General features: G+C 35.8%; 1 protein-coding gene across 1 annotated transcript in view; it reads right to left on the bottom strand.

Annotated features, from left to right (window-relative positions):
• OGFOD3 (2-oxoglutarate and iron dependent oxygenase domain containing 3) overlaps nt 1-27,925 on the bottom strand; it is a 69,651-nt gene that overhangs the window by 21,923 nt on the left and 19,803 nt on the right. Inside the window, exons 3-7 of the mRNA XM_044672766.1 lie at nt 24,298-24,373; nt 20,513-20,555; nt 12,426-12,490; nt 11,488-11,544; nt 3,605-3,758 (exon numbers count right to left, since the gene is read on the bottom strand). Of these exons, the coding sequence (XP_044528701.1) occupies nt 3,605-3,758; nt 11,488-11,544; nt 12,426-12,490; nt 20,513-20,555; nt 24,298-24,373 (395 nt within the window). The remainder of the gene's footprint in view (nt 1-3,604; nt 3,759-11,487; nt 11,545-12,425; nt 12,491-20,512; nt 20,556-24,297; nt 24,374-27,925) is intronic.

The following is a 27,925-nucleotide window of genomic DNA, read 5'->3' as shown; positions in this document are numbered from 1 at the left end:
GCAAAAATCATCAGCTCATAAGAAAGAGCAGCAAAAGTCCACAATAGAGGAAACTGACCAAAGTAGGAAAGAAGTAGCCAGGATTCCTAGGGACAGTCCTTTAGGAATTAAATTAAAAGTTTGGAAAGCTTCCCCTAGATGAGAATTTTGACAAGCATGTATAGAATACCATTGTTTTCAGTGGTCAAGGCTAGAAACTGAACACAGACCCCTATCCTGTGGCCAAAATTTGGATCCAATGAAAATTCTGTTCATGAAAGCTTATATTTGACTACTGCACTATGGCTGCCAGATGTAGAAACTTTTGTAATGAGAAAAAGGGCAGAAGGAAACTGGCTATAACAGTTACTGTAGTTAAGAAGGAAAAGGAATCACAGGATGAAGTAGAGAAGACTTAGGACTCATTCGAGTCTCTCCCCCTACTACCCCCACATTTAGTTCTCCTGCTCCTTCTGTTGCTTCTGTGCCAACACTGGCACCCCAAATAGAGCCTGATCCAGTACCAGTGTCTCTCCTGTGGGATCTATATTGATCCTGTGGGATCAATGAAAATTGGCCCTCCCACTGTCAAAACCTAAAGCAAAAGCATGTGTAAATAGAATTAGCTATAGCCCATTCATAGTCAAACTCCGCTACCCTAGGCATAGAGATGATATCATCCTCACCTCCCTTAACGGGGAGGGGAGACGAGTTACCCACACGTGACAATAAGTAACAAATGAAGAACAAGGGACTGCCCTTTGGGCAGTCCAAATCAGTGTAGAGACTGCCATTTGTCCACTTGAATTAGAGGTGGACACACGGGAAGTGACGAAAGACACTATCTCTTTAAGTATGTTGGTTACTTCCTGTTGGGGAGTTCCCGCTTTGAACTTGGTGCTGAAGGATCTCTGAGGAGACCTCAGGCAGCTTCTACTGTGTATTGTCACTGGGTAAGTTAGGCTGACTTCCTTGGCCTACCTAGGCCGCTTCCAAATTCTGCCTTAAGTAGGCACTAGCCTATCTGGTTGCTAGGCCTTGTGGCTTGTAGCTTCATTTATTTAGCCTTTTAACCTTCTCTCTCCATCCAGGCCTCTGCAGGCCTGGACTAGCCTCTCCTCTCTATTTCCCTACCTTTTACTTTCCTAATTGTAAATAAACTACAATAAACCGATTCCTGACGTGGGTCTAATTTAATTACAGAATCAATCTGAATTGTTGATTCCTGGCAGCCACATTTTAAATATATATCTATAAAATACCTAAAATTTCCCTCTTACAAGCAGCAGTGGAAGTAGCTATTCCTCTTCCAGACCTCCATGAACATGTGAACAGAGAAGTGAAGAGGTTATTAGAGGCCCAGATGAATTTCCCTTTGGGAGAACATACCAAAAAGTATCCAGTTAGAGAAGTACCAGTAGAACAGGGGCTAGGATATGTTAGCAACCATCTCAGTGCCTCTAAGGTTCAGAACTTTAAAAGGGATATGAAAATTCTGTTAGAAGATCCAGTGGGTGTTGCTGAGCAAGTTGATCAATTTTTAGGGCCAAATTTATATTAATGGCCAGAGATAATGGCAATTTTGAAACAGCTATTCACTCTGGAAGAAAGAAGTCAGATTAGAAGAGCAGCTACAAGAGCATGGGACCATGAATATATGGTTAATTATGGGTAAAGGAAAGGAGGTCCCAATGGCAAGGTCAAATGCCCAATAACAGATCCCATCTGGAAAAACAATGATCTCATCCACCGAATGAATATGAGAAATTTTAGAAAGATCCAAGGGATAAGGACAGCAGTACTTCAAAGTCAGAATATGTATAAGAGACCAAACAGAAAAAAGATGAGACTCCAACTGAGTTTAAACATAAATTAAGAAAGGCATTTAGCAAGTATCTGGAGCCTAGTGGACAAAATCTCTTAAAGAGCTTTTTTTTTGGTCACCATTTCATGGCTAGATATATGTAAAAAGCTCAGCAAAATAGAAGACTGGATGATGAAACCACTTGACAAATTACTTCAGCAAACTCAGATAGTATATGTCAGGAGAGAAGAAAAGGAAGACAGAAGCATAGCCAAAACCCTTATTTAAGTCATCAGAGAAGTGATACAAAATGAGTAAGCCAAACTTAGATATAAAGAGAAAGAGGAAGCCAGGAAGGACGGCAAGTCAGGAAAGGTATGCTCTTCTGAAAGAAAGAGAAAGATGAAGGGATCAGAAAATCCTTAGAGAGAGAAAGAGCTCCCTTAATATGCTACAACTGTGCTGAGGAGGGGCATATTAAAAGGAGATGCCCTAAATTAGAGAGAGCATAATACCTACTCTCTCTCAGAGGCAGAGAGAGAGGATGAGCAGGAATGCTCCTCTCAAAAACAGAACACTCCAGTCCCTCAGGAGGATATTATTCAGGGCATAAGAACAGATGTGCCCCAGAATCAGGACTTTAATGAGGCTTATGAAGCTAAACAGGAGAAGGATGAAATCTCCACTGATTTTTTTAATTCTGGCTTAGATATAACTGCTTGTTCTTGGCCAGACAGTAGTAGAAAGCTCAAAAAAATGGAAGATTGGGTGAATAGCCCATTAAAGAGTTCTTCCAGAAAACTCAGACTAAGAATGGGTAGATTCTTAGGAAGGAAAAATGAAGCAATCAATTTGAAAGGCCTCCAGAGGCTATATGTGATAACTATGAAAAAATAGACCACTTGAAAGAGAATTGTTACAAACAGAGAGCAAGAGATTCTCTCTCTCTTACAGAGACTGAAGACTCATGGATGTTGAAGTATGAGGCTGTCTTATTAGTAAAAGAGGACCTAGTTCTTATATCAGATTACAATTTGAACCCTAAAAAGTTTCTGTGGGGAACTAGGAAAGAAAATCATAAAGAACAAAAGGAAACAAGAGATGCAAGAAATAGACCAGAGAGAGAGGTAGAATCTCACATCAGGATTATTATAAAAGCCTGTGATTGTATGAGAGAATGTTTTTACTGGAGCAAGCAGTTTGTGTGAGCAGAATCCCTTTTCCTTCCCTTCTCATTCCCATTCCCCCCTTCTCCTCTGTCTGTTGTTTTTCTCCAAATAAAGATGCAACCTCCAGCATCTTATCAAAGTCTCCTGTCTGCTCTCATAGAGTGATTTCTGGGGATACAAGCTCCCCCAAAATTCCACTCCACACAATTATTATTTAAAACTTTTGCCATTATTTGACTTTCCATCTATATACATCTTTTCTCCCAAACTAGAACACAAATTCCAAGGCAGGCATGACAAGTACTTCTTTGTATGCCTTATTGAATTTAATTCAGTACTATATTGCCACATTCAATAAATATTTCATTAATGGTCATAATCTATTTGCTCCATTTGCTTAATATAAGAAGCTAGAATAAATGCCTAAAACGTAGGAGATAAGACTCTGAAATATTAAGAAGTAACAGATATATAGTAAAGAACTATCAACCACACTAAGGAATTTTCCCATTGACCTACAATAAAATTCTGCTTTGGTATATTTCACAAAATATCAAAGTACTATTTCTACATATTATGTGCAGATAATTCAACCAATGACACATTCAAAGGAAACACATGAACATTTCCTACAAACACATATAGATCTCACCTTATCAATATGAGGATGCCAGTATTCATCATGAGTTGTCTTAGCCTCTGTGCTATTTATCCGGGAGAAGAAGGTAGGCTTTGTCAGATACATGGATGAAACATTGATATCAAAAGCTTGACCAATTGTGTGCTGAATTTTTTGTCTCACATCACTGTAAAGAAAACAACACTCACTTTAAAAACAACCTGCATACTACCTTACACCTATTAGATTGACCAATGTGGCAGTAAAGGAAAGTGGTAAATGTTGAAGGGGATGTGGCAAAATTTGGACCCTAATGCATTGTTGGTGGAGTTGTGAACTGATCCAATCATTTTGGAGCACAATTTGCAACTATGCCCAAAGGGCTATAAAATTGTGCATACCCTTTGATCCAGCAACGCCACTCCTTGGTCTATATCCCAAAAAGATACTAAAAATGAGGAGAGCACCTACTTACACAAAAATAGATAGCAGCTTTTTTTGAACTAGCAAAGAATTGGAAATTGAGGGGATGTCCATCAATTGGGGAATGGATGAACAAATTGTGGTACATGTTGGTGATGGATTACTATTGTGCTTTAAGAATTTATAAACAAGATGACTTCAGAAAAAGCTGGAAAGATCTGAGGGAACTGATGCAGAGTGAAATAAGCAGAGCTGGGAGAACATTGTACACAATAATAACAATATTGGACAATGATTATCTGTGAAAACTTGGTTACTCTCAGCAGTTCTAAAAGACTTATGATGGAGAATGCTATCTACCTCCAAAGAAAGAACTTTTAGGAGTCATCTTTCACATCAGTATATTTATGGTTTTGTTTTGGGGTTTTGGTTATGTATGAGTGTGCTCTTACAACAATGACCAACACAGAAGTGTGTTTTACATGACAATAATAATAAAATTTTAAAAAACAACAACCACCTCCAAGGGCACATCAGTAGAAAGAGAGCCAGGATAGAAGATGGGAGGTCCTGAGTTCAAATGTGACCTCAGACACTGCCTAGTGATGTGACCCTAAACAAGTCACTTAACTCCAATTACCTAGCCCTTCCCAATCTTTTGCCTTGGAGCTGATACTTAGTATCGAATCTAAGACAGAAGGTAAGCATTGGGAAAAAAAACCTCCATGGGCAAAATAAATATTTTAATTATCTTTAACAAGAGTCACAACAAATAATTTATCAGTGTAAGAAGTACTTGGTGAAGAAAGTTCCTATACTAATGCAAATCTATAACTTAAGAGCTTTCCATATAAACTTGGGACACGAGAGATATGTCAAACTTTCTTGATCCTGAGGCTACTATCATGTTACTTTGTCTATCTGTTACACAAATACTAGAGACTAAACACTGACTTATATCAAGTTATGTTTCTGGAAAATGTGTTATAAATTAAAATTACATAAATAGAATCTGGGCTTCTCAAAGGAAAAAATGGTACAACAGAAAGTTGTTGTATAGTGTAAAGAATATCAGTCTCAGAGTCATTCAAAGGGGCAGAGTCAAAAATGGCAGCTTAATAACCAAAACTGCTCTGACTATCCTTCCATACCAATCTTTAAAAAGCCTTCAAAAAGTCAGGAACCCAAACTCAACAATAAGATGGAGTCACAGGCCTCTCCCACTGAACACAATTTGAAAGGTAGGCAGAAAGAGTCAACCCTCCCCCCGACTCCCACTCTCATAGTTAGAAGAACAGGATTCCAGGGGACAGCTGGGCAGCACAGTGAATTGAGAACCAGGTCTAGAGACAGGAGATCCTAGGTTCAACTCTATCCTCAGACACTTCCTAGATGTGTGACCACCCTTACCTCTCTTCTGCATTGGAACCAATACACAGTATTGATCCTAAGGTGGAAGGTAAGGGTTTTAAATAGAAGGAGGAGGAAGAAAAAGAAGATGATTCCAGACTAGGTTCTACTTCTATAGGAAATGACAATTTCAGAATTTTGGTTTCCATACATGTAACGTAGGAGTACTTGCTGTAAAGAACGATGAAATAATGTGTTTTTTAATAACAAAGTGATTTTTAATAACAAGCTACTATTTATAATGGGACTGTTTTTAAAGGTCATTTTATTTTTAATTAATCTCTTTAGTTGTTACAACATATATATTTTTTAAATGTATTTCCTTATAATATCCATTGAGTGTATTGTATACGAGTACTTTTAAAGAGATGGGGGAGGGGCAGCTGGGTAGCTCAGTGGATTGAGAGCCAGGTCCTAGGTTCATATCTGGCCTCAGACACTTTCCAGCGGTGTGACCCTGGACAAGTCACTTAACCCCCATTGCCTAGCCCTTACCACTCTTCTGCCTTGGAGCCAATATACAGTATTGACTCCAAGACGAAAGGTAAGGGTTTAAAAAATTAAAAAATTAAAAAAGAGATGGGGAAAGGCTCGGCAAAACCAACCAACACATCAACTTGTGTCCGAAAGTGTATACAACGTTTCATGGCATATAGTCTCACCATGCCTCAAAGGAAAAGAAACATTTTCTCATTTCTTCTCCAGAGCCAAACTTGGTTAGAGTATTCTTTATTCAGTATTATTATTCATTTAAGTCACTGTATATATTATTTTCTTAATTTGCTAATTCCTAATTTGCTAAAATTCACTCTACATCAGTCTTTCTGGTTCTGCCACTTGATATTAATGTCACTTTTAAAAAGTCACTTAATTTCTTAGTGCCTCAGTTTCTATATCTAGGAAAAGAAAGGAATAGACTGGAAAGCCTTATGGTCCTTTCCATATTTAAACTGTCAATGCCTGGATCCTATATGAATTCCTATGTTTCTTTTAATTCTTCATATTTTCCATTTCTTATTGCACAATAATATTTCATTACATTCAGGTAACAACTAGTTGAGCCATTCTTAAATTGATGAAGACTAATTTTTAAAAGAAATGATAATGAATTCTATGTTCCTCTTCAAAAATATCTCTACATAATGAAAGGTTTTCTAACATAACATTAAACATAGCAATGTTGTAATCTATCACATAAAATTGTATTGATCTGAATAAGGACAAAGTTTTTCCACAATCTAGTTTATATCATCAGGGTTATCTTTCATTATATACATAGTCTTTCTTTTCAAAATAATCTATTTTTTGTTTGTTTCAAAGAAATTCTAATCTTATTCTGAACTTTCTGCTTTATTTTTATTGAAACAACTCAGAAGGTGAAACAACACTATCACCAGATCTATAAAACTCATGAGGACTTATGAATTCAAATTCTGGGAAGCATCATTATAGAGATCTAGAGGATTTAATACTTTGGGGAAAGTTGATTTAGGGATAAATTTCTTGAGGAAGGTTCATTGCAAATTCCCCTGTAGCAAACAAGCTAACTAATTAATTCAACAAAAATATATTAAGCACCTCCATGATACTGGAGGAAAAAAGCAGTCTTGAAGGACCATGTTATATTTATTATGGATCAAGTTATTGATCAGTTTGGGAAATTTAAGACAGAAAATTTTTCTGGTTTCATATGTAATCAACATTCTCAACTTCACATTGTTTCCGTTACTTAATCAATAAGCATTTATTAAGCATCTACTGTGTCAGGCACCATTATTAAATAAATGCTGGGGATATAAAAAGTAGGACAAAAGATAGTCCCTGCCCTCAGGGAGCTTACAATGTTGGGGGGTGGGTTGGGGCCATGAATATCCCCAGGGAGTGGAGATATATAACAAGCATAAAATATGTACAAAGGATAAATAGGAAGAAAGGCACTAGAATTAAGGACTGGAAAAGACTTCTTATAGAAGGTAGAATTTTTAGATATGACTTGCTAAAAGACAGAGATGAGGAAGGGAGAGCATTCCAGGCACCAGAAATATCAAAGCAAATAAATGGACCCAAGGGTCATGTTAGTGGAAAAGCAAGGAGGCCAGTGTCACTGGATCAAAGAGTATAAAGGCAGAAATGGTGGTAAGGCATAAGAAGACTGGCAAGATTTCAGAGGACAGGGTCCTAGGTTATGACAGGCTTCATGGCTTTGAACACCAAACAATATTTTGTATTTAATCCTGGAAGCAATGGGAAGCCAGTGGAATTTACTGGGGAAACTAGGGTGGGAAACAACATACTCAGACTAGTGCTTTAGGAAAATCACTTTGGCAACTGATTGGAGGATGGACTGGAGTGTGGAGAAATTTTTAGCAAGTAAACCAACCAGCAGGCTACTCTTACACTTCTGACACAAGGAGATGAGAATCTGAACCAGGGCAGGGTGATGTCAAAGGAAAGAAGGGGGCAGATTCAAGAGAGATTACAAATAAAAAGCCTTGGCAACAAATTGGATCTGGAGGGTAAGAGTAAAGGTCTACCCAGGTTGTGGGTCTAGGGGACTAGGAGAATGGTAGTAGTGACCAAGGCAGAAATAAGGAAGTGAGGAAGGAAGGAGAGTTTGGGGGAAAACAGGGTTCAATTTTTAGACATGCTGAATTTGACATCAATCAATAATTAAATATATATTAAGTGACTACTATATGCCAAGCATTGTGCTAAGTGCTAAGGATACAAACATTAAAAAGAATGTCATAATAGTAATACACTGATTATCAATGTGGTATTAATAAATATATTAGAGATGTATATGGGTCATGCTCATACTGACTCAAAAACTCCTCTAAGAATGGGAAGTGTACCAGAAGAAAGAAAGTTGTAGCTATCTCTATAGGCTCATGTTGGTAAAGTCATGGCATGGATACCTAGGCATGTTGGAGGGGAAAGCTTCATTCTTCCTCTCCAGAGCACCTGAGGACATTTTTCACATTCCATGCCCCTCTGCCTAGCAGCTGAATGCAAGCACTTCCTCCCTCCACTGTCTGGGGTAATGGAGGGGGCTCACAGGCAGCTTGAAAGTGAAGTTTGGGCACATGATCTCAAAAATGTTTGTCAGTGCTGCTATAGGCCAAGACCCCAAGAAGCCAAGCAAGGTAACAACCTTATAAATTAATAGCAGAGAACTTGAATTCTTAACTTATTCATTCAGTACTTTCTACCAACAAGTCTTCATGTTCTAGCAGGGCAAACAAACGCAATACATTAGCTAGTGTGGTGAATATATTCTGGGATACACTCACCATTAATAATGTAATTATTCATGGCATATGTGGTACAGTACATTGATAAAACTATTTTCTAATAAAAGCAGTGATTGAAAGAATATGAAATTCTTCCTAACATTGAAAAAAATAGGATCTTAAGTATATGGGTGGTAATAACTGATATTTACATAAGGTCTTAAATTCTGTAAAATATTTTATATCATATCTGTGTTTAAGCCTTTAAACAATAGCAATGTGAGCAAAGTACTACAGTTATTATGCCCATTTTACATAAAGAGAAACTATTTGTAATTAGTAAATTAGCATAAATAAATATAGATCATATACACTACTGGTGACCATGAAATTAGATCAGTCTTTCTGGGCATCAATCTGGCTAGTAGCATAGAACTATTCATACCCATTAATTTTTACTTTGTAATTAGTATTAACTCAATAATTATACTCCAGTGTTTATATTTTAAGTAATCAAAATAAATGAAAAAATTAATTTATAAAAAGATGTTAGTGACAATGTTATTATCATTACAACAAACAAAACTAGAAGGGCAATATGTGTTCATTACAAATTTTTAAAAAATATATATTATACAATTACATAGGATGAGAAACAGCATACATCAGTGGGATCACTAAACCTTCTTTGGTTTCATATCTTTTATGGTCAATTTCATAACTTCTGTCATATTACCAGCTAGCTTACCAAAATGACTATGTCTATATATAGGTGATGTTTATGGCATATATAATCTATAGAGTATATATTGTATAATTAATATTTGAACCCCAAAACTCTCTTTCCCAGCTTCCCATGTTCCTTCCCACATTACATGATAATGAAGGAAGGATATAAGTTTTGCATAGCTCTGCCTCTCGCTCTCTTTTCCCCTAATCAAGCTAGGAAAGCGGGCTTTATGTCAGACAGGAGAATCTACACACATGGGTTTACTTTTTGTTAGATAATTAGGTTTGAACTTCTATTTCTTTTAGTTTATTTTCTTTCTATTTCAAGTGATTATTAATAAACTTTATACAATGTAATACTTGGAGTTATTGATATTAATTTAAATTACTTTGTACAGTTATTTCTATTTCAGATTTTTCAAAACATCCCATATGTAAACTTAAAGAGAATACTTATTTTCATTTTCCATTTAAACTATGAGAATAAAAAAGTAGCTGTAGTGCTACTTTAATGTGTAAAATAGCAATGAGTAATAAACATTTCATATACACAAAAATATCCAGGTTGGGTATTCAGATTGGGATCACTAGAAACATATCTATAATTGAAAAAAGACAGACCAATGTTTTATTATATCTTATAGGGCTTGAAATACAAAATCTCAGGAAGCTCAGAATCTATAATCTCCTTAGTTAAGGGCAAAGGAAATTTTGAAGGAAACTAATCTAGTGCAGTCAGGAAGGCCAAGGTTTAAATCTAGTGTCAGACACTTCTTAGTTTTGTGACACTGGTTAAGTCACTTAACGTTTACCAACCTGCATCAACTGTTTGTTTAACTGTAAAATGGGAATAGTAACAGCACCCACATTGTAGAGATAGAATTTACTCCCCAAGACTCTCTTATCCAGCATCCCATTTGCATGCTTACACTGCATGCAAATGCTGAGTGAACATATGGAGGATAAAGTTTTGTGTGACACCATTCTTCTCTCTTTCTTTCCCTGAACATGACTGTGGAAGCTGGCTGAGAGTCAGGTAATAGGATTTACACACGTGGTCATACTTTAGTTAGAATATTAGGCTTTGAACTTTTAGGATTTTTTAAATTTCTTCTACTTCAAGTGATTATTAATAAACTTTATAAAAATAATACTTGGAGTTATTGATATTAATTTAAATATTACAATATTACAAAGTTGTTTTGAAGATCAAGTAAGATATTTGTAAAACACTTAACACAGTGTGTAACATACAGTATGTGCTTGATAAAATTTATGCCTTTTCCCTTCCATTCCTATTTTCATACCAAAAATGTTGTCCCAAATAAGAAGTAGTTCTGATGTATGTGTAATTTCATATTTGAATATTTTACATGGAGAAATTACACAAAAGTCAGATTTTTATTTTAAGAACCACAACTAACACTATATGGAACACAGTGGCAATAGCGAAGCTAAATTGTTAACAAAATACATGGTAAAACTACAGAAAAAAGATGGGATACAAATATGTTATTTCAAAAATAATGGACTAAGTCCATTAAACTGAATAAATTTTAACACTGATCATAAAAAGCATACAAAATACCTACTCTGAGATTCAAAGTAGAAAAGTATGAGTCTAAGATGATTTTTCTTTTACCTCACTTTCCTACAATACAAAAAAATTGTTAAACTCAAATTTTTGAGTGTGTGTGAGATCTTGCAAAGATCAGTTCACATTCACAGATGAGTCTGTGAATATATATTACCAAAAATAATTACACAATTGTATTTCTTAAGTAGCTGGATATAGAAGTTCATAGATCACTAGAGGTGGTCAGGAAATTTAGATAGGTATAAGCTGTTATTAATCTATTCCTTTTTCTCTGGATCAATATCCAGTCCCATCAGTGTAATTCCCAGGACATTCTTTCTACAGAGATCACAAAGAAATTTATCTAACACTTAATCTATTGCTAACTGTCCACCAAAAAGGCATATATTTAAAGAAAACATATCATATTTTCTAAATAGTACCAATACACACAACTTAAACATTTAAACAAGGAGATTCTTCTAAAACCTAACACTAATAAATGGAAAAATAGATTTTGTTTTTACTTCTTTGAATTGTTTTACCGGTATAACTGAAAATCCTCTTCTGAAAAAATATCTTGGATTTTTGCCCCAAAGTATCTGTAAAAAAGAAAAGTATCTTAATATCTCTTTCCTATTTTCCTTACTGCCTTGAAAGTCTCCTTTTTCTTTACTGATTATCTAATTAAAGTGGCAAAAGAAAATTCCTGAAAGCCAACTTGAACTTTGAGAAGTTATTTAAAGCTCAGTTCAGTGACAAAGAAAAAAAAAAAAGATCTCCAAAGAGAACATAAAATTCACACTAAGAATAATAACATTTGTCAGTTAAGAAAAATAAATATTGGTTTCCTCACCAAACAAAAGCAAATGCATTTGAGTTTATTAAAGGAAGTAGAATTAGTTTAGTACAGTAGAAAGAGCATTAGGTTTGGAGTCAGAGAACCTGGATTCTAGATATCTAGAACGCCTTCCTTCTTACTCATCCTTCTTATTCATTCTTTAAGGCCCATCTGAAATCCTATCTCCAAGAAGTCCTTCTAATCTATTCTACATCACACTGAGTTTTCCTCTTTTGTCACCTGGTATTGTACTGACCACACTGTTTAACCCTGAACTGTTCTCTAATTCTATATGTGCACATCTTCTCTTTTCAACTAGATTATAAATTATTAGAGTTTTAGTGGCCAAATCTTAGGGTGTTTTTTTCAATCCTTCAGAGCAGTTAAAAAAATTCTAAGAATGCTAACCTTGCTCAATAAATACTTTGTAACCTTGAAAAGATTTCTAAATGAGATTGATAGGTTATGAATTTTCCAAATGAATAAAAGTGAGGTTTAATAATAAATCTCATAATAAAGAAGAATACTGTAACAAGATATCACAGAAGTCATTTTCTGAGTAATATCTACTATAAAAAAAATGCAATCCCATATACTTCATTGATAAAACAGAATGCTAGGGTGGGCATGTTTTATTATTACCTGTACAGATTTACAAAATGTTTTCCAAAAGAAAGTGCTCCAGAGTGTAAGTCCAAAATGGAAGCCTGGAAAAGATTGAGAATGAAATGAAAGCTTAGTAATGAAAGAGAAGGAAAAAAATAACTTATTAACTCATCTAAGGGAAATAAGTAGTATAACTACCTTGTTTGCATAAAAAATTATTATCTTTTATAGTTTGATATATATTTATTCATTTATTCACTATTTTCACATATATAACATTAGTTATTTTTACTTTCCTTCATAATTAGTATTTCTGTTAAATGTCAATATATAGGGCAATCTTATAGTTCTAATCTTCAAGTTAGAAATGGAGAGAAGGGGAAAAGTGGTAGAACACAGATTGAGAAATAGATATGAAGACTAAAAGCTGTATAAGAAATTGTAAATAAACTGTCATGCAAACAAATATCATTCCTATTTTGATTCTAAGTTGCATTCCCTAAATCTTTTCAAAGTTCAAATAATGGGCAAACAATTCAGTTCAAAACTTTATAACCCAAAAGCCAATTTTCTTACATTTCTCTGGCAAAAAATTCATAAAAACTCTTGGAAGCAACATAGGAAAACAGATACATTAATATACAATTGGTGGAACTGGCTAAAAAAGACAGAAGAGACATAAAAGGCCTATTTGTTGTTATTGTTGTTTAATCATTTTCAATTGTGTCCAAGTCTTTGTGACCTTATTATCAAAGTTTTCTTTCTTTATTATATAAGAAATTAAAAGGAATTTATTAAAAATACATCAAGGTGACAACAGGTTGATGGGCTGATCACTGGAGATCAACTTATTAGGATTTTCTTCACAAAGACATTTCCTTCCCCAGCTCATTTTCCAGATGAATAAACCAAGGCAAAAGGGTTAAGTGACTTGCCCAAGGTCACACAGCTATAAGCAATCTGAGACCAAATTTGGATTCCAGTTTTCCTGAATCCTAGCCCAGCACTCTACCCACTCTGTCACCCATAGCTGCCTAATATGTACAAAAATATTATAGCAACTTTTTGAGGTAGCAAAGACTTAGAAACTATGGGGATGATTATATCTGGTGAATGGCTGACAAGTTATGGTATATGAATGTGATATAATAATACTGTACTATAAAAAAAATGATGGTAATAGTTTCAAAAGTCCTGGGAAAACTTATATAAACAAATTCAAAGTTGAAGTGAGCAGAACAAAGAGAATAATTTACACAGTACCTGCAAAATTACAAAATTGTAAAACTGTGAACCTAAGTCTAATGAATACAATGACCCATCACAATTCTAATGGACTCATGGTGCACCACTTTCAGATAAAGAACTGACAATTTCAGAGTGCAGATTAAAGAATATTTTTCCACCTTCTTTTTTTTTTAATTTGGTTATATAGCTAATCCAGAAATTTGTTTTTTGTGACAATATTTGTAATGTGTTTTGTATTTCTTGCCTTTTTAATTAATGAGGCAAGAGGTAAAGGAATGGAGAGAAGTTTATACTGAAAATAAAACTAAATTTTAAAATTTCATAAATATTTATGCCAACATATTTGTTGAATTTGATATCTTCTTTTTTTCTCTCAGCCTAAAGATATGTAAAAGTTTTTTTTCTTTTATCAAAGACGCTGTTTCAATACATTTCTGCAATACAGTCAGGAGCAGACACTATTATGTAAATTTATGCAATACCAAAAATTGATGAAAAACTCTCACAGTAACTCTCTCGAAGACATTCATACTTCTCAAGGTTTCTGGTGCTTTTGCCAAAAATAAATTAACTTTTAATACATAGAAGTTAGAGAGGATTACTTAATAAAGGAGTTCCCTAGTGTTTGACAATAAGGGTCCAAATCATACTACTGTATAGTTTTGTTTCTTTACTATAAAAGAAGAAAGTCTACATAGGATTTAAAAGGAATAAAAATTCCTATATAGGAATGAACTCTGGTCCCTTGAATTGCTTGGGTTTCCAGAGGAGCCCTAGAAATGTTTTGGATAATGCCTTTTTATAAGCAATATTCTGTGGGAAAGAATGCCTCCTAAATATGATGTAATGCTTACATGATTCGGCACTCTATTCTCTATAAAAATCTCTTTGGTACAATAAATGGAACTTTTGTGAAGCTGCCCGTCTGACCTATTCATTTTTTAGTGGTCAGACCCTAACAAACCCAGAGCTGGCACTAAGGATACAAAAAGAGGCAAAAGCAATCCTTGCTCTCAAAGAGTTTACAATCTAATGTGGGAGATGACATGTAAACAAATATTTAAAAAGCAAACTATGACAGCACAAATGGGAAAAAAATTAACAGAGGAAAATCACTAGAATTAGCAGGGGCTGAGAAAGCCTTCTTATAAAGAAGGGATTTTTAGTTGGGACTTAAAGGAAAGCAGGGAAATCAGTAGGCAAAATTGAGAAGGGAGATTATTCCAGGGATGGAGGTTAGATAGAAAAAAATACCCAAAGCCAAGAGATAGAGTATCTTGTTCACAGAATAGCTAGGAAGAGGCCAATGTCACTTAATCAAAGAATACAAGCCAGGGAGTATGTTTAAAAAAGACTAGTAAAGTAGGAGGCGGCCTAGTTATGTAGAGCTTTGAATGACAGAGTATTTTGTATTTGATCCTGGAGCCACTGGATGCCTAGTAGTTTACTAGATAGGGGCTAAACTGCCAGTCCTTTTCAAGGTTGCTCATCCACCTCTGGTATCCACCTTTCACCCAACTCTCACCTGTGGCTCCATGAAACACTAGCATGAACAAGCAGTGACACCCTGGTAACCATCTCAGAAGGCAAGCTAAACAAGTTGAGGGTAACTAAGAGGACCCCATTGGTGAATTAGGAGGATATCTACATAAGGCATGTGAAGACTCTTGATGAAATTGGCAGGTGAGAACAATTTGTTTCAATAGCCACGAAGGTGGTGGAAGCAGGCACTGTACTACTTACAGTTTAGTCAGCCTGTATCATGGGACATTGGCAGTCATCCTGACTTTTGTCTTAAATTGAAAAAAACTTTTTTTTTGCCTATACTTCGATGACTCTGGAAGAGAGAATGGGACTAATAATTTTGTGCAATTCTGCTTCACTTAAACCCTGTGACATGTTTGAAAAAGGACAAAAAATATGATCAGATCTATACTTTAGGAAAATCACTTGGGTAGCTACTCAGCCAAATCACTTTGTTTAGTGGATTGGAATGGGAAAAGGCTTGAGTCAGGTACACCCACTACAAGGAATTAGTCCAGGCATGAGGTAATAAGGGCCTACACTGGAGTGAAGACTGTATCAGAGAAAGGGATTTTTTTGAGAGATATTACAGTGATAAAATTGATAGGCCTTGGCAACTGACAACTTGGCAAAATATGGAGCCTGAGAGTGATGAATCAAGCATGATGATGAGGGGCCAAGAGGATAGTGTTGTCCTCCATAGTAATAGGGAAGATGGGAGAGGGGGATTTAGGGAGAAAGACAGTTAAGACATGTTTAGTTTAAGATGTATGTCTACTGAACATCCAGTTTGAGATGTCTAATAGGCAAGTGGAGATGTAAGATTGGAGGTCAGCAGAGATTGGAGCAGATTAGGTAGATTTGAAAATCATCAAGATAGAAAAAGTAATTAAATCCATAGAAGCTGATGATACCACCAAGGAGTACACAAGGAGAAGAGGGCCCAGAACCCTGAGGGACCTTTATGGTTAAAGGACACAATCTGGATAAGGAACAAAAGAGAAAAAGGTTGGTCAGAAAGGTAGGAGAGATGGTGTCCTGAAAACCTAGCAAAAAGACAGTGTCAAGGAGAAGAGAGTGATCAATAATGTCAAAGGCTGCAGAGAGATCAAGGAAAATGTAAGGTCATTGGATTTGACAACTAAGAAATTATTAATAACTTTGGAGAGAATAGCTTTTGTTCAATGATGAGTTTAGGAATCATATTATAAGGAGTTAAGAAGAGAATGTGAGGTAAGAAAGTTGGAGGCATTTATTGTAAATGTTCAAGGAATTTAGTTACAAAGGGCAGAAGATGGTAGTTAGCCAGAATAGAAGGATCAAGTGAGGAGTTTTTTGATGATGAGGGAGACACCAGCAAACTTGTAGGCAATTGTGAAGGTAACAGTAGACAAAAATAAGTTATAGAACAGGGATGATAGAGGGAGGCTATTTATTGGAAGAAATGAGATGGAATGGGACTGCTTGAATAGGTAAGTAAGGTCACTTCATCATATGAGACAAGGGTGAAAAAAAGAGATAATGACAGAAGGCTTCTGAGTGATAGGAGACAAGCAAGAGTGGTGAAGAAGGTTATTTTTCTATTAAAATAAGAGGCTAAGATCTCAGCTTAGGGAGAGTGATCCATAGGAAGTTTGAGGAAAGATGAAAAGATTTGAAAGAGTCATTGTAGGGAATAAAATAGTGAGTTGATAAGAGGGGTATATGAATGTGTAGGCAGGACCTGCCTGGACCTAGATATGACTAAAACTAAGCTATAACTTCTGCAAGAATTCTAGGTCTTGGCTTTGGTCTTTTTTTTTTTTTCTCTAAAAAATAAAACCTTTAATTCTGTCTTAGAATCAATACTAAGTGTCAGTTCCAAGGCAAAAGAGCAATAAGGGTTAGGCAATTGGAGTTAAGTGACTTGCCCAGGGTCATACAGCTAGGAAGTATCAGAGGCCAGATTTGAATCCAGGGCCTCCTGTCTCTAGGTCTGGCCCTCTATCCATTGAGCCACCTCATTGCCCCTTGCTTTTAGTCTTCTAGCAACTAGATTTAGGTTTGTTTTTGCCAAAGTGTTCCATTGTTATTCTCTCAATATTGAAGACAATGTACTAAATATAATAAGGAAAGAGACAGGTGGAAGCTTTTGCAAAGGTCTGGTGCATGACTTTGCAAAGCAGGGGCTGGCACACGCACAGAACTTTATGGACCCTATTCTGGAATGGGAGGACTGCTTAAAAAGGCAACACACAGAGACTGTTGGGGTCTGCTGATACTGGACATCAAGGAGAGCAGAGACAGACTTCCTGTGGCCATCTTATAGAAGTCAGAAGGAGGTAAATTCTTTCCTGACTAAACCTTAGAGGTTTCTGTTATCAAGATACTTCTGTGATCCTGTAAGCTGTGGCATTTCTGTACCATTCTGAAATCTCTGTGTGTGTGAGCTGCGAAGACCCAGTGACTCTACCATAAAGAACCAGGCCACCTTGGCTCTGGCCTCTGGTCTCGAGGGTGAAATTCTTCATTATATCTAGCCAACTATACCTGATAAACTGCATACTGTCTTGATTTGTTAGTAGACCAGCCAGTCAAGATTAGCTAGCTAGAATTTCTTTAGGTAGAGAGAGAGAATAAGTCTCAACTTCCATGAAGAAAGTCCATGAAGACTTATAGTGGGATTTTGGATGAAGAAACTAGATTATTAGATTTAGGAACTCCTTTATCCTCATCCACTATTCTATCCTGTGAATTTGAGTATTATAATAAATCCAATATTGTTTTATAACAACTTGGTATCAGTCAGATTGCATTATACATCGCCAACATGTTAGGCTTACCTGTTGGGCCTACATCCTAACTCCAATCCACTCATAGAAACTTACCAAACAACTACTTCAGCTCCATTCTCTAATTAGTTCAGCTATCAACTAATTATTTCATAACAGAGATAATGAGAGGGAATAATCCAAAACAGCAAATATTCCAAAGTGCTTGATTTTAGTAAATCTTTTCATATAGGTAGTTTCTACTTTTCAGTTCTCTGCTCATTTGATTCTGTATGTAGTGAAAACAACACTAGACTCGAAGTCAGGAAAATTTTGTTTTGGTCCAGGCTCTATCACTTAATAGCTAGGTGAAGGGTAGCATATCCAAATGCTTGCTTACTAACTTATTTGTTCTGAATGTAATTTTTCTCATCCACAAAATAAGGACAAGACATATACTATCTATAAAAGGATTTTCTGTAGAGGATGCTTATTAAGGGTTTTGATCAGCATTTTATCCCCTTATCTCACAATTTCTAGAGACAGCCAATCAGATGAAGTCAATGATTCACATTCGGGATAAAGGACACATGCAGTCATGATTTCTTCTTACAATCCACTTCAAAATGGAATACTCAGAAAAAAATTGTCTCATTACAAGCAAGGATCTCCTCACTTATATTTGAAAATGTTATGACAGATGTATTTCAAATTCATTATAGAAGGTTCATCAATTTATAGATATGAGAAAACTTATGAATATTCTAGCCCAAATCTCTTATTTTAAAGATGAAAAAAACTGAAGTTCAGAGGAGTTAAGCAAAACTGGTACAAAGTCACTCAGAGGTGGTAAATATCAGTCAGGATCTGAATTCGTATTCTCTCACTCTAAATCCTGTGCTCTTTCCACTATTACACTACTTTGTTGATGTCTTCAGCAGCTCAAAATTGTGACAATACTATGAAGTGTTAGTATAGAAAGGAAAGAGGGAGAAATGGGTTGAAATATGAGTAAGAGGTTGGTTTTGCAGGAGTTGGTGTGGTCGCATGCTAGGAACTAATGACAGAAGAGTCTGAAATCCGGAGAGAGGTTTTTTTGAAGGGACACCAACCAACTGAAGAGGCTTTTGCTTCCTGGTCTTATAGCCAATAGGAGTGAAAGTGGCTGAGCTCTGCTGTTCCTGCGGTTAAAGATCTACAGTGAGATTGAAGGAAAACCTTTTAGACCTTCTGGGAAGTACCTTTCCTCATTTCAAGATCTACATCTAAGAAGATTCTGATAACAACAAGCCTAATCTAATCCAGACTCTGTTGATGTTGAGGCTGAGGCCAAGCTCAGGGCCTGACCCAGATGAGTTGAACTCAGTCAACAAGAGTTCATCCCTTGTCATCTTAAAGATTGTCTTTATCTTGTGAAACCAACAAGGAGGATTAATTAGAGTCAGGTGTAGACAGTGAGGGCTTGGGGATCTTAGCCAGTGTCAGGAAAGGATTTAGGGAAACTAAAGTCATAAACTAAAGGCTTTCCCATGCAGGAAACGTAGAGGGAGTGGTGAGTGAGATCTTTTTAGAGTTAGGGAACCCCTGTTCCTTAATCCTCCTATCCTAATCCTTTTGTTTTATAAGAAATAAATCCTTTTACCTGTTTACTATACACTGCCTTAAGGCTTAATCATACACTGGTCCCAGTGAGTAAGGCAATCAGCCTTACTTCACTGACAAACACTGAGGGACAAACACCTCAGTATACTTAATTATTTCAGAAGACCTGATTCAGGAGGCTCTGTAAAATTAAGCTGCATTTGACATTATATCAGTTGTTTAAATTATCCCTGTTCCTTACTACATGCTTTGAAATAGATGGCAATATCTCTCAGAATGCTACAAAACATCTACTAGAGAGAGCTGTCTAACCTCTAAATGTGCTGTGTTTTGGCTTAAGAAAAATCACTTAAGTCATTGCTACTATTAAATTTTACATGAAACTTTATAAATATATAGTCTATTTTCTCAGAAATAGAAAAAACTTTCCTCAACTTGTTCTTCTGTTATTGTTTAGTCATTTTTCAGTTGTGTCCAATTCTTTGGACCCCTTTTGGGATCTTCTTGTCAAAGTTACTGGAGTGTTTTGCCATTTCCTTTTCTAGTTTCCTCATTGTATAGATGAGGAAACTGAGGCAAACAGATTTAAGTGACTTGCCCAGAATCACACAGCTAGTAAGTGTCTGAGGCCATATTTGATCCCAGAAGATGAGTCTTCTTGACTCTAGTACTCTATCCACTGTGCCACATAGCTGACTCTTATAGCAATTACTGTACTACTGACTTAGAATTTATTTGGAGAATAAGCGGCAAAGTCTAAATTAAAAATAATTCTGTTTCTTGGCAGGCTTCCTTTAAAAGAAGAAATGAAAGTTAACATATAAGTTATAATAATGAGTATTTGGCAAATAAGTATTTCTGCATTTCAAACCACATAGGGAGACAACCAAGAAAGAAAAAAATACGCTCCTTCCTGGTAACTTCTCATTTCCTCCCAAGAAAGTTTTTTAAATTCTTTTCTAACAATAAAAAGCAAAACAGTAATAGTATTCAACTTACCCCTCCTTCAGATCCTCCTAGGGATAATCCCTTTTCAGCTATACTATAGAGAAAAAAATTTAAATGAGAATATATTTAAAATTTTCACACTACTATTTATAATATATATCCCTAAGCAAAATATAAATCAGAATGAACAACCTGAAGGTAACAAATTTTATTTTATCATTACATAGACTATATTGGTATAAATCTTTAATTCGAGATGCAATATATTAAATTAGGAGAAATGAACTGGGTTTGAGACCCAATGCATGACTTTGGGTCAAAAATAACTCTCTGCAAGCCTCAGCTAATAGAATAGGAACAGTATTACTGACTTGACTACTTCATGTTATTGTTATTAATAAAAATCAAATGGGGGGCAGCTAGGTGGCTCAGTAGATTGAGAGCCAGGCCTAGAGATGGTAGGTCCTGGGTTCAAGTCTGGCTTCAAATACTTTCTAGCCATGTGACCTGGGCAAGTCACTTACCCCCATTGCCTAGCCCTTACCAGTCTACTGCCTTAGAACCAATACACAATATTGATTTCAAGATGTAAGGTAAGGGTTTAAAAAAAAATCAAATGAGATAATGGATATGAAAGCTCTTTGAAAACTGACAAATGCTATACAAATGCTCTCTTTCCACTTACCTCCAAATCTGCACTTCAGTGTTAATCTTGGTTCAGGCACAGTTTATCCTAATATAATACAAGCTCTAGAAAATTCTATCATATCTTGGGGTGGAAAGGCCCAACATGGGCCAGAAAACAAATGCTGGGTCCAAAATCAGAGATTCCTCCTGAGTTCAAATCAGGGCTTAGACACTTCCTAGCTGTGTGTCCCTGGGCAAGCCACTTAACCCTATTTGCCTCAGTTTCCACAACTATAAAATGAGCTAGAGAAGGAAAAGGCAAACCATTCCAGTATCATTGCCAAGAAAAACCCAAATGGGGTCATGAGGAGTTGAACCCTGCTGAAGCAATTAAACATAGTTAATAAATATAAACATAAACTAAGTAAACACTTTAGGAAGGCACTTTAGGAAGGAGAGTATCAGCTATTGAAAGGATAGAGAAAGATTATCTTCACATAAAATGGTTTCTAAGCTAGATCTTAGTGGAAGAGAGACTCTATGAAGTGGAGATAAACATACCACCAGGAAGTACATGCCCAGCATAGAGGATATCCAGTACAAAGACATAGAGACCAGATAGTGTCTTATATGAGGAACAAAGAAGGAGTCCATGGAAGAGAAGGGGAAAGTAATGTCAAATGGGACCAGAAAGACAGATGAGAGAAAGACTGTGTAAGGCTTTCTAAAGTTGAAAAGAATAGTTTATCCTTGTGGCAACAAGAGTTGGTTGAGTAGAGATAGTTGGAATTGCACTTAAGGAAAATTTGTTTGGTAGTAGTATGTAGAAGAGGCTAGATTAGCAAGAGACTAAGACAGGGAACCAAAATGAAAGCTTTTGCAATAAATAAGTGAGACATGATAAGGGACAGAACTAGAGTGGTAGCTGAGTCAATGGAGAGAGGAGTGGACAGAGATGATATGAATGTAGAAATGAAGACTTGGCAACTTGGGTATGTGGGGCGAAGGAGAGTAAGGATATCAGAATAATGGCTAGATTATGAACCTCAGGATCTATGCTTTCAACAGAAAGAGAGGAAAGATTATGAGTTCAGTATTAGGCATGTTGAATTTAAGATTCCTTCAGAACATCCAGTCAAAAATGTCCAACAGGCAAATGGTGATGCAAGAATGAACTTCAGATCAGAGATAGGCTGGCTATACATATGTGTGAGCTATACACAAAGAGATATTAAACCTATGGAAGCTAATAATGTTACCAAGAGAGTAAAAAGGAAGAAGGTCCAGGACAGAACCTCATTAGAGGGCATGATGAAGATGATAAGCCAGCAAAGGAGACTAAAAAGGAATGGTTAGACAAGTAGGAGGACAACCAGGAAGGAATTATGCCATGAAAATGCAAAAAAGAAATGAAATCTAAGAAGAAAGGGTCAAACCGTACAGAAAGTACAAGAAGGAAGATTACTGTAAAGACTATCATGTTTGGCATCACTAGTTACTTTAAAGAGAGCAATTTAAGTTGAGTAATGAGGATTGAGTGTTAGGTGGGTGATGAACAAGTTTGCAAGAAGTTAAAGAGCGAGGAAGAGGAAAAAAGGCAGTGAGTACAGACAACTTTTTCAAGTTTGAGAGATGTAGGACAATAGTTTGAGGGGATGGAAATACTTGGACATATTTGAAGGCAGTAGGGAAGAAATCAGTTGAAAAGAGGTTGACTGGGGGTATGGGTGATGAGTGAGGATAACTTCTAGGAAAGATGAAAGGTGATATCAAGTGCACATATAGAGGGATTGGCTTTGGCAAAAGGAGGTGTCCCTTTTTTAGACTAGAAGAAAGGAAGAAAGAGAAGGTTGGAGAAGGAAGAAAGTAAAGTCTGAAAGAACTGAAAAATAGAGGGTACAGAAATCTCACCGAGAGTAACAAACAGGTGTGTAGAAAGGATAAATCACAAAGAGAGAAAATGACAGTTTCTAATTAAAGAAATGGAACACATAGGGGTTATGGCAATATAGCTATTGTGTAACCATCCATACATGTGGCTGAGATGGAATGGAGCAGGTCATGAGACTTTAAAAGGTTAAGGAAATGGACAGTTAGGAAGGTTGAGAAAGCATCTTTTTGTTGTCGCAGTCATTTTAAGCCATGTAAGATTCTTCATGACTCTTTTTGGGGTTTTCTTGGCAAAGATACTGGAGTAGTTTGCCATTTCTTTCCTTCTCTAGCTCATTATATAGATGAGGAAACTGAGGCAAACAGGATGAAGTGACTTGCCCAGGATCACACAACTAATAAATGTCTGAGGCCAGATTTGAACTCAAGAAGAGGAGTCTTCCTGACTCCAGGTTGGTGCCCTCTCCACTGCACCACCTAGATATCCCAAGAGGGGAACATCTATGTGAATGTTAAAGTGCCCTAGTAAAAGAACAAGAGTTAGAAAATGGAGGAAGATGATCCAGAAGCTGAACTCCTTGAGAAAGGAGAGAGAATGACCTAGAGGTCAGTATATTATAATGATCATAATTCTGACTAGTTGGAAAATAGGTTACTGACTGAAGGAAATAAAATAAAAGGTCTGATAGGAGATATCAGGTTCAATTTTCTATATCCAACATAAGAAAGAAGAAACTAAGAATATTATTCAGTTACCTCCTATAGAATATCTATAAACCTCAGAAAGAAAAATTACTTGAGTCTCCAACAATACTGAATGGAGCATGGTAGCATATCAGTCTTGATCTACTGTCACAGATTGAAACAATATCAGCTACCTACTTTCTGACAAAAAAGCAATGAACTGAGAAATATATTTTTTGGATGTGGCCAATGTGGGAATTTGTTTTGCTTCACTATGCATAATGAAGATAGATGTGCTATCTTTTACAAAGGTTTTGTTTTTCTTTTTTTTCCCTGAAGGAAGCGAAAGGTATCAATTGAAAAAAAACTAAATTTTTAAAAATTAAAATATTTTTTAAAACCCATTCACTCTGATAATAATAATGTTAAACTAGGACAATGTTCTTTAAGTTTGCCTTGACTGAGAGAAAACTAAAAAGAGGCTTGTTAATGTAGAAAAAAAGGATTTCTAGAAACTGGTGGGAAGTGAGGGGTGGGATCAGAAGTAGTTTTATGTCCAAAATATAACAACTGAGCCCATGGCTTCTCTGTCCCAGGACCAAGTAGAACTTGTTCAAATGTACAAATATAATTACCGACGGAGTCGTTCAGCTTCTTCTCTAGTGACTACTATGTCTGTTATGCCTCTGCCACATTTTCTAGGTGTACACCCTAGAGAAGAAAACAAAAATAAAGAAAATAAAAACAAATTTTCAAATCTATAAGACAAAGTATCTCATAATTTTCTGACTGAATGAAGCAACGAGTATTTACTCTGGGTATATTACGTGTCACAAAAGTATCAAGAAAGATTTATGGCATTTTTCTAGGACCCATGGAATTTTATAGTATGGAGATAAAATAAATTCCTTCTATAAAGGAACTTATAATCTAAAGTCATTTAGCCCTTCCCCTAACTCTGGGAAATATTTCATCTAAATGATTCTCAGATAATAAAGACTATCATGCCCTTAGACACTACCAGGGTCCTTTAAAAACTTGCTATGCTACTTAAAATTATAAAAAATCTTTCTTGACATCTAATAAATCTTTCTTGCTGCCATTTAAATAAATTTTTCTCAAGACTATATCAGGGGCAGCTGGGTAGCTCAGTGGATTGAGAGTCAGTCCTAGAGACAGGAGGTCCTAGGTTCAAATCTGGCCTCAGACACTTCCCAGCTGTGTGACCCTGGGCAAGTCACTTGACCCCCATTGCCCACCCTTACCATTCTTCCACCAAGGAGCCAATGCACAGAAGTTAAGGGTTTAAAAAAAAAAAGACTATATTCAACAGCAGTTGAAATTATTGGGTAACCCTACAATGACTGTCATTGCTTTCCCCTAGTTATTATCAAGTAAAAAAGATTAGGAAATTAACATAAAGATGTCTGTGAAGCTCCCTTAGCAAGAGGGAGGTCTTAGTAATAACACCATCTGCTTAAGCCATAGATAAAAGTTTTCAACCCCTAGTAACTATTATCAAAATTTAATTTCCATCTCACCAAGACAGGCAATGAATAAATACATACTATCCTACTCTACCTCCCACCTTCTCTGTTCTAGTAGTGCTAGGAGCTTATCCTACAGATAATGAATAGTCAAAGGAAAAATTCTGACATAATAAAGAAATTCTGCTACAGTATATGAGAATCAAGGGACTAAAACTAAAGATTACAAGCTAATTCACAAAACAACAAAAAGATAAAATTAAATAGATAAAAAGCACAATAAAAGAATTAAACTCCTTTTTAATCCCACCCCCAAAAAAAGTTAGGGAAAGAACAAATATATATTACAAATACAAAAATATAAAGTCACATTGGAAAATATCCCATCAGTGGAAACAAAATAAATATATTTGGGCAAAGATCAACATATATTGAAAATAAAACCAAATAATAGGCCTAGGAAATAATAAAATTTTTAAATGACAATATAGGAGAATAAAGGGACAGAAAAGATATATTCTCAAACATTAGGCCAAACTGGCTATTATCTAAACTGGGTAGCATCAAAAAGGAAAAAAAATTAGCAATATATTTGAAGAAGTAATTTTAGAATATTTCCCTGCATGATTAGACATTCAACAAGTGAAAACAATTCATAGGACTCCAAAAAGAAGAAATCATATAAAACATGATCAAATTTAAGAACTATAAAAAATAGTCCCATCTAAGCTAAAAATGATCACCTGAAATCTCATCAGCAACTTTGGATACTGAACACCTTCCCTAGTCTCTCTGCCTTCCTTTCTCCTCTGATGGAAAGACAGAAGTACAGAGCATGAAATTCTTTCAAAAGCTTTCCTTTCTAAAGCATTCAGATCAGGATTTTCCAGTTTATTCTCCCAGTGACAGCTCTACTTGGTTTGAAATCCACAGAACAACTGAGTAACCCCTAATGGGTCTCTGCATTTTCCCCCTCCAGCTTTCTTTTAAGAACTATCTTTCTTTTTCTTATTTATATAGCACCATGCCTGGCACATAATTGGCATTTAATAAAAGTCTACTAAATTGAACTGAATTATTCAAATTCAGAAAGAAAAAATATTTGGGAAAAAGTACCATTATAATATTCCCAAATTTCTCAGCAACAATAAAAGAAAGATTTCAAAATTATAGATGAATCTTTATTTGTTCAACAAGCATTTATTAACCAAGCTCTATTTAACAGATACCATGCTAAATAACAGGGATACAAAGACAAAAAAATAAAGTTGTCTCTACCCTCAAAATGCTTACATTCCCTGGGAAAACTGAAAACAAGTCAAGTAAAAGAAGTTTTAAGTTCATGGCCACATCCTCCAATCAGAGGCAGTAATGAGGTGGAATACCAAAGCTGATGAGATCATCTCCAAACTTCTTTTTAAGGAAAGAGTATCACTTGGGCATCTCTTCTTTTCTCACCTGGCTGCACTTCTTTAGGAACTTCTCTGACTTTACCATGGTCCTGTTCAAGTATCTTCTCTCTCCACTCATCTTTCCAACTTCCCATTTGTGTTGTGTCTTCCCCTGTTTGCAGTTTGTGGGAAGCCATCAAAACCCCTGACATTTCACACAGCACGTCACCAGCATTGACACCAGCACAGCAGGTGTCATAATGATAGATATTTTCACTCAATTTCCCCTATGTGACTCTTTTCTCACTAGCATTCCCTTTTACTGAAACTATTGAAATCAGTATCTTTACTCAACCCCAGGGAGACACAGAAAAACAATACAGGTTAATAGCAAGGACAGCCACAGTCACAGACCACTCACTATCCCTAAATAAACCCCTATAATACAGAATCTTTCCCTAAAATCATCCCCACAATAAATCAGCAGTTAGTGAATTAATGCAAGCTTCTAAATTCCTGAGCAAGAATGAACCTGGCCTGGATTTGCTCCCAAACTCCTACAGATCAAGGAAACAATGAGTTACAAGGAAAACAGGAGAATGACAAATTAGCACAGAATTACCCTTCCAGAACTGCATTCTTTCTAACCCTGTAGCAGAAAGAACAATAAACTTACCTTTGAAGAGTAGTAAAAAATGAAAGACTATAATTGAAACAATATTTGGACAAAACTGATATTATTGTATCTTTTTTAATGTAACCAACTACCATAATTATCTTCTTGATTAATGATATGTCTGAATAGCATAAAGTAAGAATATGCTTGATTTAATTAGTTAAAATATAATTAACCATTATGCTTAGCTAGGAAATGATGTTCTTGTACCTTACGGATGGCTGAAAATAATGAAGTTCCAACTAAGCCATTCCATATCCATAATGAATAATTTTTGACAAGCTTGCTTCTTTGTTTAGTTGCAGTAGGATAATTAGTAAATGCCAATCATATGATATTTCAAAAGTTAATGTGTGATTTTTTAATGTATGGGGAAATCAAAACTTGTATGAGATCATAAAGAAAAAAGGGTATAAAAATAAAAATCAACAGATAGCACCAGAGAGAACAAGCCTCTGCAATTTCACTTGCACTCTGGCTTGTTTTCATTTCATTTCCCCACACCATCCCACCACCAGCGACCCCACCCAGCTCTTCTCAGTAGTTTTTTGAGAGCAAGGATTATTTTCCCCCTCACCCCTCCATCCTCCATGTTTATATTCCCAAAGTTTAGTGCAGTGCTCAACATATAATTATTGCCAGCTAATAAATGTTCATTTACTATTTACTTTCTACTTAGAGCTGCCAGCTTCCCCAATCCTATCTTCTT

Source organism: Gracilinanus agilis, chromosome 4 (assembly GCF_016433145.1).
Source record: "Gracilinanus agilis isolate LMUSP501 chromosome 4, AgileGrace, whole genome shotgun sequence".
Lineage (NCBI taxonomy): Eukaryota > Metazoa > Chordata > Mammalia > Didelphimorphia > Didelphidae > Gracilinanus > Gracilinanus agilis.
Note: the sequence above shows the minus strand (reverse complement) of the source record. Positions and strands in the feature narration are given on the sequence as shown.